Here is a 15,084-nt window from a genome sequence, read left to right as displayed (position 1 = left end):
GGGCTTCTGTTGGACCTCTTCTGGAACTTAGCAGGGAAAACAAGTGGCTGCCTTAGGTCAGTTACCTCTACATCTATGGTGCTATGGCAGCTCAAGTCAACATATATACTAGTTGGCATAACTGTCCACATGGTTTTCCTCCCTTTTTTTGTGTTCCTCTGACCCATTCAATATGCTAAATCAACAGAGAACTACCACTCTACCTCTCCTGCCCCTGTAGCTCAAATGGCTAGCTATTACAAGGTGGGTTGTCTTGTTGCCCCGGGTGTAGTTTCCCTCGTCTTCTCCTACTTTTACATCAGAAGTAGTAGTGTTGGAGCTGCAGAATGTTTGTTCAGTTGACTCATTTCTTAGAAAATAACAGCTCATTTGTGTGATCTGCAAATCCAGCGCAAGGGAAGAAGCAGAATTGTGTAAGTCAGAGGCAAGACAGCCCTTTTTTAGCAGCAGCTCCTCATTACTTTAGTGTAGTCACAGTGTCTACACACAGGGTTACAGAATTAATTCCTGATTTATTTAGATGCACAGAATACTCACTAGTGACCAGGTAGAGATGAGAATTTTCCATATGCCTAACATTTAGTGGTGAGATTTTTCTCCTTTCTTGCCAGATTCCCAGAGCTGGTACCTTTCTTTAAAACTGGATCTGTAATACTGAGTTCTGTCTCACAGAAGAGAAAAAAAGCCTCTTCTGAAGGGCATTTTTGTTTGAAAAGCAGACTTTTTTTTTCCCACTAAAACCTGCTGTTAAGAGTTTTAGTAATAATTGTTTTGTGATGTGTTTGTGTGTATGTAGAGATACTTGAGCAGCTCTCATAAGATACCAGCTAGCTGACAAGGAATTCGAATTTAAATGACAGAAAATGTTTTGTATGTTTCTGTGCGGTTTGTTTTCCACTCTTAGGCCACTGAAATTTGCCACACAACAGGTGGTTTCACACTGTATTTAAATCAATCTAGAAGTGGGCTGTTTCCAAAAGCTGATCAAACAGAAATCTCATCTCCCATAGAGAATGATTAGGTTTCCATTAGAGCACTGATCCGATTCATCTCACTGTGTGAGGCAATAGGAGTGCAGGGGCGAAGAAATGGTCTTTTTTTGCCTTTGGAGAGTAACCCTAGCAAGAAACTGCCAGTCTGTATATAGTTTCATAATCTGCACAAGTCAGTGTAAATCTGGTGGTGAGGAAAGACAGCTACTGTTTTTGCAGCAGCACTGCCATGTGTGGCCACACATGTAACTGAACGGGTGAACTAAGAACAAATATGACAGAAAAGGTTAATTTTCAGTGTCCTGATTTCCTGGCTGTATGATGGCATTTACAGAGAGGTAATATCAGGACAAATAAGCATGATAACATTCTTCGATTGCGTAAAAGGCTTTCACAGACAGAAAGGAGGCAACACATTCTCTCTGTCCATGTAGTAATGGACAAGAAGTGAAGAGCTTAAATTGCAACAAGAAAGTTTCTGGTCAGATATTAAGAGCACTTTCTAACATAAAAGATAGTGAAATATTAGAATAGAGTACCTATAAATGCTGTGGCATTTTTATGAGTGGGAGGCTTTGGGAATTAGTTTCAATACAGAAGTAACAGTGGAATCATAGAATCATAGAATAGTAAGGGTTGGAAGGGACCTTAAGATCATCTAGTTCCAACGCCCCTACCATGGGCAGGGACACCTCGCACTAAACCATGTCACCCAAGGCTCTGTCCAGCCTGGCCTTGGACACTGCCAGGGATGGAGCATTCACAACTTCCTTGGGCAAAACTCATCTTTGGGTAAGAGGACTGACTATATAATCCCTCAGGCTTTCTCTGGTTCTGTTTTTCTAGGACTGTGTAGAAGGAAGAGTACACAGTATTGGTATAAAGTCCATGTTTTTGACATCCTGACTGATGCTTTTTGAATGCTTCTTTACCAAATATGGATCAATTTTGTAAAACAAGAAGAAAATGTAGGAGATCTAAGCTTACTTTCCTGTAATAGATGCATCCCCATAAACTTGTTACAGTGGAGAGAGAGGAATATATAGAAAACACAATAGAACATTTTATTGAAGGATTATTAATGGAGTTTCTCAAAGGTTGACCTATGCAGCACTAATATTGAATATTTGTGTTGATTGCTGTGGTACAAAAAAAAAAAAAGGTATGTGCTCATAAAATGTGCATGTTTGTTACACAAAATTAGAAGGCACCAACAGTGTGTAGATTACTGGAACATCGTAAATGAGTATATTAAACATAATAATAGGGAGAGAATTAAGTTTTAAAAATGAGAAAGGCAGGGGACTAAAACCAAGATTATTTCCCCATATAAACTGGGAGACCATTAGTTGAAGGTAACTACAGAATGATAGTCCCAGTTGTTTCAAAGCTTTAGGAATTATATGAAAATACAGATCCTGGGAACAGGCTGTCTTTCTGGGTGCTGATATTTCAGAAACTTGGACTCAGAATGAAAAAAAATTGCCAACAGGGGCACGTCTGTTGCTGCATCCCGGCAGCGTAGTAAAAAGTTTGACTTACTAAGAATAGCTGCTGACATAAATTGCTAATACAACTCATCTGCCTGAAGTTCTTAGAGGACAAAGCCGGAGGGGAAAAAACACCTTTAAAGTTAGAGAATGATTGTAGCTGCCCGTGCATAAGTTTAGGATGGAAGGCTTAATGTTCAGAGCTTTGAAGTTCATTTTTGAAGGAAGAGTATAAGACAGGTAGTTATGTGAGAAAATTTTAAAGGTAAAGTAAAACAAACAAGCGTGGGATTTATGGCGTGACTTCAGAGATAGTGCTTAACTCGAGACCTCTGATAAGATTAGGTTTGCTGTTTCCTGTTGGCTGTTATATTCCTGTCAGTGTTAATTATTTAATAGAAATGTTGTTACATGTCTCTCTTTCTGACCTAAATGTGTGAGGGAAATCATTCCATTTGTAGTGTGAAATGTTTTAAAACTTGGGAATTATCCCTAACTTAGAGACTGACTGTAAATTTATTAAAAAAAAAAAAAGTAAAGAAGGAAAAGGAATCTCCATTACAAGTGGTGGCATTTGGAATCTTTAAATATAGATATCTGCGTACTGTAATTCTCTTTAAATTATACAAGTAATTATTGAGGATGTTATATCTGAAGAATGGTTTCCAAGTAGACAGCCATTTCTGTTCTGTAATGTGGTTTTCCAGGAGGTTTTTAATAATGCAGTACTGACACAATCCAGAAGTTACAGTATGCATTGTCAGAGATCATTGGAAAAGATTGTGTAGTGTTTGACCTTATACAGTGAGCAACAATTAAGTTCTCCCATGTTTTTTTTCTTAAATGGATGTGCTAAGAGGGCCATTTCACAATTTGATCTCTGCAATAAAAGCTGTTGGCTATTAACAGCCATTAGGTAAGAAGAGGATTGCTTTCTCATATTAAAGTGGCATAAACTTCTTTAACCCTAGTCTTAACTCTTTTCCACACTGTTTTAGCCATTAACCGACCAGATATAACGGACACAGAAATGGAAACTATAATGGACACTATTGTTGATAGTCTCTTCTGTTTTTTTGTTACACTTGGTAAGTTTTCAAATTTTAGCATGTTTTCTATATGCTTTCCTTTTAGAAAAGATCTGTATTCAATGAGATATAGCAAATGAAAAGCAGAATTAGATCTGTGACAGAATTCTCAATAGTTCATGGGGTGGGTTAATGATCTTGCTATACATCACTGCAAAAGACAATAAAGTCTGTCCTACATGGGTGTCGAGTCTTAGTCTTCAGTATCAATAGGAAAAGAATACTGAAATGCAAAGGTTTGGATTCACTGTTTTAACAAAATCCTAGTTTGCAGTGAAGATTAATAGTGCTTTAAGACTGGATTTTAGATTTGTAGCTCTCAAAAAAAAAACCCCAAACAACAAATAACGCAAAAAAGAGGGGGGGGAGGGGTGAAGCTTACATAAACTCTGCAAAGATCTAAGTGAAATAACTGGAAGAATAAGAAGATATATTTAATTTACTTATTTTTTTAAATTTGCTTATTTTCATTGTGAGTTTTCTTAATGCTTAGCTCATATGTTTTTCACAGCGATGACATTTAATACAAGTTCTCACTGAAATCAGTCAGTCTAAGATAGCATTCCTACATGGGGAGCTGGGGATCGCTATAGGGCAGTCCGTTCAAGGGAGCTTCCCTAGGACATATTGAGTTCTTTCAAGTGTTAGCATGATACAAATTAAATCTCTTTTACTCAGTCACTTAAACTCTATGGTATTAGAATTTTCATATTTTTATATGAGCTGTGAGAAATCGTAGTTAAAAATTTTGAAACCGGAAAGCCAGTGAAAAACATGCTTGTGAAAATAACCTTACCCTGCAGTGAGTTGTAACTGACGTATTGTGATGTGTTATTGGGATTTTTATTATAATTTTCATGTGACTTTCAACCTTTTGAAACTAAATGCTTCTATATGAAATAGTTTGTCCCCTCCACAGCACATTAGCTATCTTTCTAGTGCACACTGTACCTCTCATAAATTCCTGTATGAGGTATTCACTTACTTTTGTAAAACTTTATTTAATATTTCTATTCAATATTTTTTATTTCATAGATAAATACTGCAAAAGACAAATTTAATATAAGTTTGTATTGTCCACTTGAAAAATTTCATCTCAGTATGTCACTAAAAATGTGAAAGTACACTAACTTAAAATCTGAAAATTATAATACATGTAGAAGTCAATGTATCTTTTACTAGGAGCTATTCCTATAATCAGATGCTCAAGAGGAACTGCAGCTGAAATGGTGGCAGTGGTAAGAAACTGTTTTTAAAATTTTCCTGACACCTTGTTTAATCTTCTCAATACTAGGCAGACATCTAGTGTCATTGTATCCTTTTCCTTATGAAGGAAGTAAAACTGGGAAGGAGGTATACCAGTTTTCCTTTCTGATTCTAGTTCCATGGAACCCATCTGTGGAAGTTGTAATATTACGGAATCAGCTGATGAGAAAATTAAACATGAATAATCATTCCTAATCTAGAGTTTATAAAGATTTTTTGACAGGCATTATAATTACAACCATTAAGGTGTACCTACAGAGCTTAAAACATGGCTGTCTGGCCTGGGTTTTTCTGTGTGTCTTAGAAATTCTTATCTATCTTACTGGGAAACCCCGTAAGTACAAGACATTTTTACTATATCAAACTAAACTGAACTTGACTGAACTTAATCAGCAATTAGGGATGAAATTACCAACCTAAATCACAGTTAAAAGTCTCTGCAGCACTGTCTTCATTGGGGGTCACTGTTCTTCATTTCTTCCATCTTTTACACATCTTTCTTTGTCCATGAAGCCTTAATACTGATTAAACCTAAGCACTCAGCGTGCATGCATTCATACTGAGGGTAACCTCATTTTTATGAAAGAGTGTGGCAATGTCTTGGTACCTCTTACTGGTACTTTCTATTCACATGTTTAGGGAAAGGGTGCTGATTGCCTGGGGGGAGATTAGTGCACATAAAGGAAACGTCTTCTGTGTAGTCCTGGGTGTAGATAAAAATGCTGGAGGGAGAAAACAGAAAGAAGAGATTTCTTTCCTGTGTACAGCATATTTAGGCTTCCTGCAGCTAAGACATTTATAAACTACAGAACCAGCACAATAAATCTGTAAATGTTGACCATATAAAGAGGTTAGGAAACCATTGGTTTATTAAAAGCTGTTTTGTTTCCCTCCCCCCCCCCCCAGAAATTAGATAAGAAGCTCAGAGAAAATCTAAGAGATGCCAGAAACAGCCTTTTTACAGGTGACACACTTGGAGCTGGCCAGTTCAGGTATGATGTTAGTAATAACTATGTATTTTTATTTTTCATATTTCAGTTGTCTGAAATATCTCATTAGGATAAGTCACCACTGTGCTGAAAATTGAATTTACAGGAATTCAAGTTCTATATTGAAAGAGCTTACATACTGTTAAGGGAGTTTTCCAATCTCTTGGCATAAGCAGTTTGAAAACTTTTATAGCTAATAAGTGTGCGGTCCTAGAACAGTGAGACAAGAATTATTTAACAAGCCACATAATTTTGTTCACCCTCTAAGCTCATCAAGAACCAGGCAAATACGCCAATTTTACAGGACCACAATATCCAGTTGGATGTCTGAACATATCTGTTAGCAATCTTTAGTCCATTAAAAAGAAAGAAATGCCCATTTTCTCACTTGTGAGCACTGTTGTAGTTATGTAAAAAGCAAGTGTTTCTCAGCTGATTCCTGTCTCTACCAGAGGAGGACTGCTTAAGGACTACCACTTGGATAAATAGATAGTTAACGACTGTTAGGTCATGGCCATTTGAATCCTTCCAGGGGAAAGAGGAGTGAGAAAAAGACATTGTGGATGTTCGCATGCAACTGAGAATGTGTTTTCAGTAGCCTCCTGTGTATCCCTCAGATAGCTGAATTCTCCACAGGCTGCTTTAGGAAAGTGTGTTACAGGCATTTACACTGTACATGAAAAGGTGAGGAGGCATGTTGGGAAGACTGTAGCTGAAGGAAATTGTTATGATCCGCTAACTGGATATAAAATAGTCATCATAATTTTATCTCAAATTGAGAGCAGAACTTGGATAAAAGACAGAAAATATCAAGGGTGGCAAAATTGAATGAGATTGAAAGGTATTAGGAGAGAGAATAGCTGTGAAATACCAATTCCCCCATTTTCGTTGGAACTGAATTGTAACCACAGTTTTCCCTTTTCAGAAAATCAAAATGCCAGGAAAGGGAAACATGAGAACATTTAACCAGTTAAATAGCTTCAGATCTGTAGTCTGGTTTTCAGAATTGGATGACTAAGGCTCTTGAGATGAAAATACTTACCGCAAGGAAATCCAGAGCATGGAATTAATATGGTTTTACTTTGTTTAAATACACTCTAATTTAGCCATCGCATTTACTGTAGGGTTAATGTGCTTAAGAGAAATGGTTGCAATAATGTTCTGATGATTCACAGCCTTCCTGTCTTCACAATAAATTTTTCATGTAGCCATAACCCAAGACATTTAGGCATGTCTGCATGCTTTTTCCGTAAAATTGAGTATTGATGGAATTACCACAATGCATCTTAGAAGTTCATAATTTTTTTCTTTATGAACTTCATATACAAGCAAAGAGAAGGATGAAATTAAAAACCCTTGAAAGAGAGATTTTTATATTTGAGTTTTATAATGGGCATCAAGGTGGAATAATAGCCACTCAAACAGTTGCTTGGCATGCAAATGTGTATCCACATGAAGACATATTAGCTAATAACCTAAAAGGCTAGTAGTAACTATATTTAGTAGTAACAATATTTATGCATTGGTAATTTCACTTAGTACAAAAAGAAATAATCTTTTTATCATTACTAAGACTGTGATTAATGGAATTTCTGGCAGTCATCAGCCCCAGATGCTTTGGGGAAGGCTGGAGGAACTCTGCAGTAAGCAGTTTGGCTTTTAGCTTGAAGTACATGATGCAGAAGGTGGCTGATATCACTGAGGTTGTTACTGAGGTGTTCTAAACATGTTTGAAGAAATACTAATACAGTGTCATCTTTTCAGCTTCCAAAGGCCCCTATTAGTCCTTGTTGACAGAAACATAGATTTAGCAACTCCTCTACATCATACATGGACATACCAAGCTTTAGTGCATGATGTTCTGGTAAGAATAAATCTGATTTTGTTACCAAAACTTTTTTTTCACTCAGTTTGTTATTAATACCAGATGTTCTCATAATACAAAAATCTGTTTTGTCTGTTTAATTTGGAAGTTGTTTAGTAAAAAACAACTTGGAAGATTTTATCCAGAAAGTTTATTTAGCAGTAACTTCTAAAATGTTTAAAAAGTTGAAATCTTGATATTATCGAAAGATAGACTATTCAGCAGTCTTATGTTTTAATTCAGTAGTTAGTGATCTTTTCTGTTATGTAAACTCCAGACTCCATTAAGTGCAATTCAGTTTTGGAAAATAAACACCTTTAATGAGGTTTTTAAACTGATTTTAATATGTTTGAATTTCTAAAAATACCTATTTCTGGTTTTCCCCGCAAGGTGGTGTAAGTGTCCAGCATAGAGATACCAAGTGTATTTTTAATATAATAATTTTTCGGAAATTCAGGTAGCCTTAAATCACTTTTGTTTCCTCAAGTTTATTTTATAAAACCAGTAGTAGTAGTAGTAGTAGTAGTAGTAGTAGTAGAAATGTTCTTGAATGAAAGCAGATATGGTTTACCTAAGATTCATGCATTTCATGTATACTCATGAAGTAAATAATGAAAGATATATGAGTAAGAATAATTACAATCTGGAGGCTTTTTTATACTCCAGAATTAGTCATACAAGTAATTTAAATATCTTTGAGACGTATTTTGGTTTTATTATTGAGAGTGTTAGAAGAATATGTAAAGTATGCATATGTACATATGTGTTTGTATACAGAGTTGGTTGTGAACTGCATAGTCATACATACAGTGTTGTCCAGAAACTTGCATCTCTACAATGAAAATATTTTGGCACTAATGGGATGTTTTAGGACGCTCTTAAATTCTGATTTATGTAATTCATTATTTAAGAAAAGTCCTTTCCTCTTAAACTTAAGGGTGCTTTTTACAAATAAAAATCTTTTGGCCTGATTGCTTTAGGAAAGGCATATACGAAAACCTCACAATTATTTTCTCCAACAACTATTGAGCTGCCTAGAGACTTGCAAACAGAACTACTGAATTTCTACACATTTCTTTTGAAAATCAGTGAAAGAAGGGAATGAAGAAGGGGTGGAAACCTGAATTAGAATTTTTACCAGTGTAAACACTATTGCACAAGGTCTGTGCTTACTTCAGTTTGTCACATGCCAACCATTTAATCTGCAAATGCTCACTTACTAGATAATAAATCCATGCAGAGCTCCACATACTTGCCTCCTACTCAGCTGCCAGGTAAAGAAGGTAGTGTTGGGTGGCCTCAAGTATGCCTTGGGGTAGGAGTTGGGTGCATCAAGATGCAGAGGGATCAAAGAGGTAGTGGATGCTTAGGACAACTAGTGCTACAAATATGGAGAAGTATTAGAATGACACTAGATGAATGATTTGAGAATCATGGGATATTTGTCTGTGCTGCATGAGGTTGCAGTAGTTTCTCTGGAACAACTTGGTAAATGTTGCATATTGCATCTAATTTTTATTGAGTTGACAGGATTGTATTGTGAAATTGTAACCATGTGGCCTGTGATTCCATGTCAAGGGCAGAAGTTTAATTTCCAAACCAGTCAAGTTACTCACTTTAAAGGCAAGCATGCCAGGTTCTTCATGTACCGAGCATAGTATTTCATTAAATAACCGCAGTAGCCTTTGAAAAGGCCGTAAATTGTAACAGCGAAAGTGTTAACTGAGGTGATGATTACGTAAACTGCATTTTTAAATCATTTAAAATCATTTTTTATTTAAGCTCTGTTACAACAGTCCAGAAATTCTGTGGGATGTTGAACTAAATGCTAACCCAGCCACGAAGTTGTATGCTGGATCCATTTAGATTATAATTGTGGTGTTTCTACATATAAACAGGCTTGTATGAGGAGATTCCCATTTCTGAATAAAAAACGTTTCACAAGTGGGTACAGAAAAATGGGAAGCATGGATAGAAAGTCTTATAAAGACAAAATGAGGAGGTGAAATGAGGAACACTAATCAATGAGAATTATTTTGGTAAAACTTGTAAATGCCACAACTAACTTGGAAACTCAGGTCACTGGTGAGTTAATTTAACCACTGGTGAACCAATTTAAAATCACAGCTTAATTTGCAATAAAATGAATCTTTTTTTTCCTTTAAGTTTTTGTTAAACATACATACTTGAAAAAATACTCTTTTTTTTCTGAAACATTAAACGTGTCTTTTAAGATGAGGTTTGTGCTCATTCACTGCATATACTTCCTTTGAGTAGCTGCTTAGTTTGGTTCCTATTCTGGCATGGTTCATTTATAGTATTTCATTTTAAGTGTGAGCTCTGCCAAGCGATAACTAAAGCCATTTTAAAATTTTGACAGTTTAACTTACAGTGGTCTAGTTCTTGTTACTGTAGTGACATGGTGGAGTTTTATTTCTGGAAAACATTCGTCTGTTCTAAGTGATGCATGGCAGGTTCTGCATAGTTGAAGATTTGACTCTTTATAATCATTTGGCAAGCATAGATGACCTTCGAATTTTAAATGTTCTTGAAAAGGGTTAGAATGAAGTCAGCAGAGGGAATATGTATGCTGCAGGAAACACAGAACTGTCCTTGGCAAAAGTAATGGGGTAAAGAACCAGAAGACATGCAGAGAGCAATGTGGTGACATACTGTGTGAGCATAACTCTGTCACCTAGCAAAAAAGATGCAGTTTCTAAGTTCATGCATCCGTGGAAGAAAAGCTATATGAAGAAATGGCAGCTTTGTTGCAAACTGTTGCTTTATCATGCGTTCACTATTTCACTAGTGTTTAAAATAATTGGAAAAGAACTGTGAAAGCATAACTAAATAGTCCTCACAGTGGATGTTCCTGCTGCTGACGTCATGAGCTTCTTTGCAGCTTTGATACATTTGCTGTCGTTACGTAAGTGAAATTCAGCCCTCAAAACATTCTATGTCTGCAACCAGGAACTTTTATAGTTTAAGGTTTTGGCCAGTTGTTAGAGCTCAGTTATTGCTAAATAAATGTTTTTGTGTACAGAAAACAGTATTCAGAGTGTAGTGTCACAGACTGATTGCATGTGAGACAATCAGATGTCTTTGCTTAATATTTGTTGCTTTTTTGATGTTTTTTCAATGAGTGTCAGTAATTTTGGAGTTCTTACATTGCTGTTGTTACTATCTAGTTAGTAAACTGTGTCCTGCCGTCTTATGAAATTCTAATAAATAGCTGTGTTGATATTTTTTAGAAAATATTCTAGAAGGTAACTGATTGAATATAAAAAATTGATTAAATAATTAAAAACTATCAAATATTTACATAAGATTCCTTTTTTTTTTTTTTTTTTTTTTAAGGATTTCCATTTGAATAGAGTTAACTTGGAAGAATCAACAGGAACAGAAAGTTCTCCAGCAGGTGCTAGACCTAAGAAAAAAAATAAGAAGTCCTATGATTTAACTATGTCTGATAAATTCTGGCAAAAGCATAAGGGCAGGTAAGCTGTATAGGTACAAATTTTATATTAATATAGTTAATATATAAATTCTAAGTATTCTTCATATTATGGTAGTTCTATTTTTAAGCTTCTTTGAAAATGAAGTTTTTATTTTTAAGGTGTATTGGGTCTGGCTGAGATGGACTTAGTTTTCCCCTTAGCAGCCTCATAGTGCTGTGCTTTGTATAGGTACCTAGAAAGGTGTTGATGACACACCAGTGTTTCAGCTACCACTGAGCAGCGCTGGCACATCATCAAGGCTGTCTTTCCAACATTCTCCCCTCACCAAGTGGGGCAAGATCTTGGGAAAGGACATAGCCAGAACAGCTGACCCAAACTGACCAAAGGGATATTCCATACCATATGACATCTGCTCAGCAATAAAAGCTAAAAGAAGAAAGGAGAAAGGGGGGACATTCTATTTTTTTTTTGTTTTAATGACATTTGTCTTCTGGAGCAGCTGCTTCCTGGGAAGTGGCCAGCCATCACCTACAAATGGGAAGTGGAGAAGAAAGTCTTTTGTTTTCCTTTGCTTTCGCACGCGACCTTTGCTTTTTCTTTATTAAGCTGCATTTATCTTCACCCGTGAGTTTTGGGGAGTTTTTCCATCTTATTTTCTCCCCACCCATCCTGCTGAGGAGAGTGATAGGGTGGCTTGGCGGGCACCTGGTGTCCAGTCAGGGTCAACCCACCACATAGTGAATGGTCATTGTCCATATTGTGTATTAGCTTTTTGTTACAGAGCACAAAATCGTTCTTATGAGATTTCTATGGAAATACTGAAAGCAGTGAATATATTTTAGAAAGTTTAAGTAAACCTACAGTAAGATGTTGTTATTTTCACTGATTCGACACTGCTGCATGATTTGTGTATTGATATTTCTGAAAATATTTCCATTATCATCTTGATCATGCAGCCTGTCTGGTTCTGGCATTTCAGTTTGTTGATTTAACTAAGCCTAATGCAGAGTATTGCCTTAGTCCTTTTCCAGAGGTAGCTGAGTCAGTTCAGCAAGAACTGGAATCCTACAGAGCCCAAGAAGATGAAGTCAAAAGACTTAAAAGTATCATGGTAAGTTTTATTCCCTATATATGCTTTATGTAAATCATAATAGGACTTGCAGAAATGCTTAGCCTCCCCTGTCACCCCCTTCCCCCCTAAATTATCACCACATGCTGAGTTTTAGGCTTAATACAATCTTAAAAGTAGGACTAGAAGTACTAGATTTCATGAGAAGGTTCAATTTCGTGCATGTATTTGCTTTACATTTGTATAACTTCCATACTAACTGTAAAAAACACAATCCAGACATTAATACCATTATAAGAAAATAGGTTCTAAATGTACTGACTGTATTTGCACATGAGATCTTTGTATTTATTGTGACTACTTTTATTCCTCTTTCCAAACCCTTCCCCAAAACCAGGGTATAGAAGGGGAGGATGAAGGAGCAATAAGTATGCTTTCTGATAATACAGCTAAGCTAACTTCAGCTGTCAGGTAAGTAATCAATGATGCCTTATTGTCTAATTAATTTGGAACCATTTCTAATTCTTTCTGTCATTTCACTTTTTATATCCTTCAAAATAGCTAGCTTTAAAAGTAGGCTATTCAACTTAGTACTAGAGTTAAAATGCTTTATAATTCTGGTAAAGATTAATGCAATGTCCTTGACAAGTACTTACACATGCAACTTCCACAGCATGTGTGCATGAGCCCTCTACACATGGATTTGGAGTGTTTCCTCAGCAAAGCTGAATAATTTAAGTGCATCATAGATCTGCTTACACTTTTCCACCAGAGAAACCCAACTACCTGCCTCTGCATTCCTTCCTTAAATAAATTGTTAGTGAAACCCACTTCCTGAAGCATCCGCTTGCTTTGCACAGTGTGTAGTCAATTACATTTTGAGTAATGTAATTACTGTAACATCTGTTGGCAAGATTTATAGTCATTAAGAACTCTGCATGGGAAGTTTACTCCCTGCCTTTGGAGACTGAGCTGCCATGGATGACACTGAAAGTTTGAGATTTAGACTTGTTCCTCATTGTAAATCTGGTTTTCGTTCCACTGATGCCTTGGAGAAGGGAAATGTTCAATTTGCTGCCTTTCGTGAAGACCCTAATCAGAAGGAAGAAGGAATGATTCTTATTCTGAGGATAGATGGGGTGATATGCCCAGTGTCCTTTGAAATCCATCATGTGTCTGCATCAGTTATATCTTTGTGAATTTGAAAAGTTGTTTTGTATGTTGTGCCGTAATTAGAATTTGATTGGAATTACAGAGGATGTGTGATGGATCAGTTTTAAAAAAGCAAGCAGGTATTTGTAAGCTCCCCTATAAAGTTTTAAAGTTTTGTACTTCTCAGGATGCTGGTTTTCAGATTAAGGCAGCAGGGTATGAAGTGACAAGCATGAAAAGCTTTCTTTGTATGACTAAAACTTTATCAGGATGTTTCCCAGTTCAGTTATCCTCTATATGACTGTTTTCTGTATCTGGCATTATTAAGGGAAATCTTGGCCCCCTTCAGAAAAGTGTATAACTACTATTTGGCAGATATCGACACTTTTGTGTGTCAGATGTGAACTAAATGTTGCTTATATAAACCATAATTCTAGTAGATTATTTGTGTAGGTAAGCAGGGCATATATCTGTTGTTGATCACAAGCTTTCAGTAGGAGTATTAAATTATTAGTCAAGGTATATTAAATTGCTAGTCAAGGTAAAAACCTGTTTTACTACATTACACGTGGATAATATCCTTCTGTTATGAGAATTATTATATCTATACTTTGTAATTTTTCAGTTCCAATCCTCCTGTATTCTGTAATTTTAGATTTTAATAATCTTTAAAGGTCCCTTCCAACCCAAACTGCTCTGTGATGCTGTAAAGTTTTTTGTACCAACTGTATATAATACACAATTCAACTAACTGTGCAACTCAGCAGGTTAGTTTGTATTTAATCTCTTCAGCTCTCTTCCAGAACTTCTGGAAAAGAAGAGGCTCATTGATCTTCATACAAATGTTGCAACAGCTGTTTTGGAGCATATAAAGGTATGATTGGTCTCCAACTTCAGTTTTCTGTCAGTAGTGCTCCTTACATGGAGAAATATATTTGAGCAGGTGAACTAAGATAAGAAAGTGAGCCTTCTCAATTGTGCTACCTTTTGCAGAAATCACTGTATAACATTACTTAGTGTTAAAGGCTGAGAGGGAATGAATTTTGAATGCCTCTGCTTGGAAAGTGAAGTAAACATAGGAATTTTTTTATTATCAGAATTTACTAGTATACTCTCTTCTTTTATGATGGCCACAACTTTATTGTGGGTTGAAGTCTTTCTAGAATAAGTTTGGTGGAAGTGTTTTGTTTACTTCAGAGATGTGTCATGGCAAGTTATGACTTCAGTCTAAACAATTTTCTGTTCTGTATGTGTTTATCAGAAGGGTACTGTTTCCTGTTCACCAATGAAAATGATATCTGGAGGTGTGGCAATAATGATGCAAGTTGCTAAACTGGTCTTTGCAGCAGGGTCTGTTAGATGTCTTGCGCATAATTTAAGCACTTCAGAAGGATGCTTGTCCTCTTTTCTGTTTGAGTCTGCTGCTCTCGTATTGGAGAACTTGCAGACGGTTTCAGTGTTAAGACCATGGTTACTACTAGGATAACTTGGCAGATGGATCTGTTTTCAAGCAGTATGAGAACAGAAATTACAGATGAGACTTTCAGAAACACTGGAATTCTGTTTCTGAAAGCTATACAAGCACCAGGACTCACTGAAAATCAAGTTAGAAATTTTACCCCATGCTATTTATAACTCATGGAAGGTGATGTGTTTCAAAGCTAACTTTACCATTTGTAAAGTGCCTAAGATGTGTCCTCAGTTATTACTGCTATC

The 15,084-nt window shown here is 36.2% G+C and overlaps 1 protein-coding gene across 2 annotated transcripts in view; it reads left to right on the top strand.

Annotated features, from left to right (window-relative positions):
* The window catches only part of SCFD1 (sec1 family domain containing 1), a 52,062-nt gene that overhangs the window by 9,329 nt on the left and 27,649 nt on the right, over positions 1-15,084 (top strand). For both annotated transcript variants that reach the window (XM_030481618.1, XM_030481619.1), the window contains 8 exons: positions 3,481-3,570; positions 4,753-4,808; positions 5,743-5,828; positions 7,590-7,689; positions 11,047-11,186; positions 12,168-12,258; positions 12,614-12,687; positions 14,161-14,242. In XM_030481618.1, the coding sequence (XP_030337478.1) occupies positions 3,481-3,570; positions 4,753-4,808; positions 5,743-5,828; positions 7,590-7,689; positions 11,047-11,186; positions 12,168-12,258; positions 12,614-12,687; positions 14,161-14,242 (719 nt within the window). The remainder of the gene's footprint in view (positions 1-3,480; positions 3,571-4,752; positions 4,809-5,742; positions 5,829-7,589; positions 7,690-11,046; positions 11,187-12,167; positions 12,259-12,613; positions 12,688-14,160; positions 14,243-15,084) is intronic.

This window comes from Strigops habroptila, chromosome 4 (genome assembly GCF_004027225.2).
Source record: "Strigops habroptila isolate Jane chromosome 4, bStrHab1.2.pri, whole genome shotgun sequence".
In the NCBI taxonomy this organism is placed as follows: domain Eukaryota; kingdom Metazoa; phylum Chordata; class Aves; order Psittaciformes; family Psittacidae; genus Strigops; species Strigops habroptila.
Note: the sequence above shows the minus strand (reverse complement) of the source record. Positions and strands in the feature narration are given on the sequence as shown.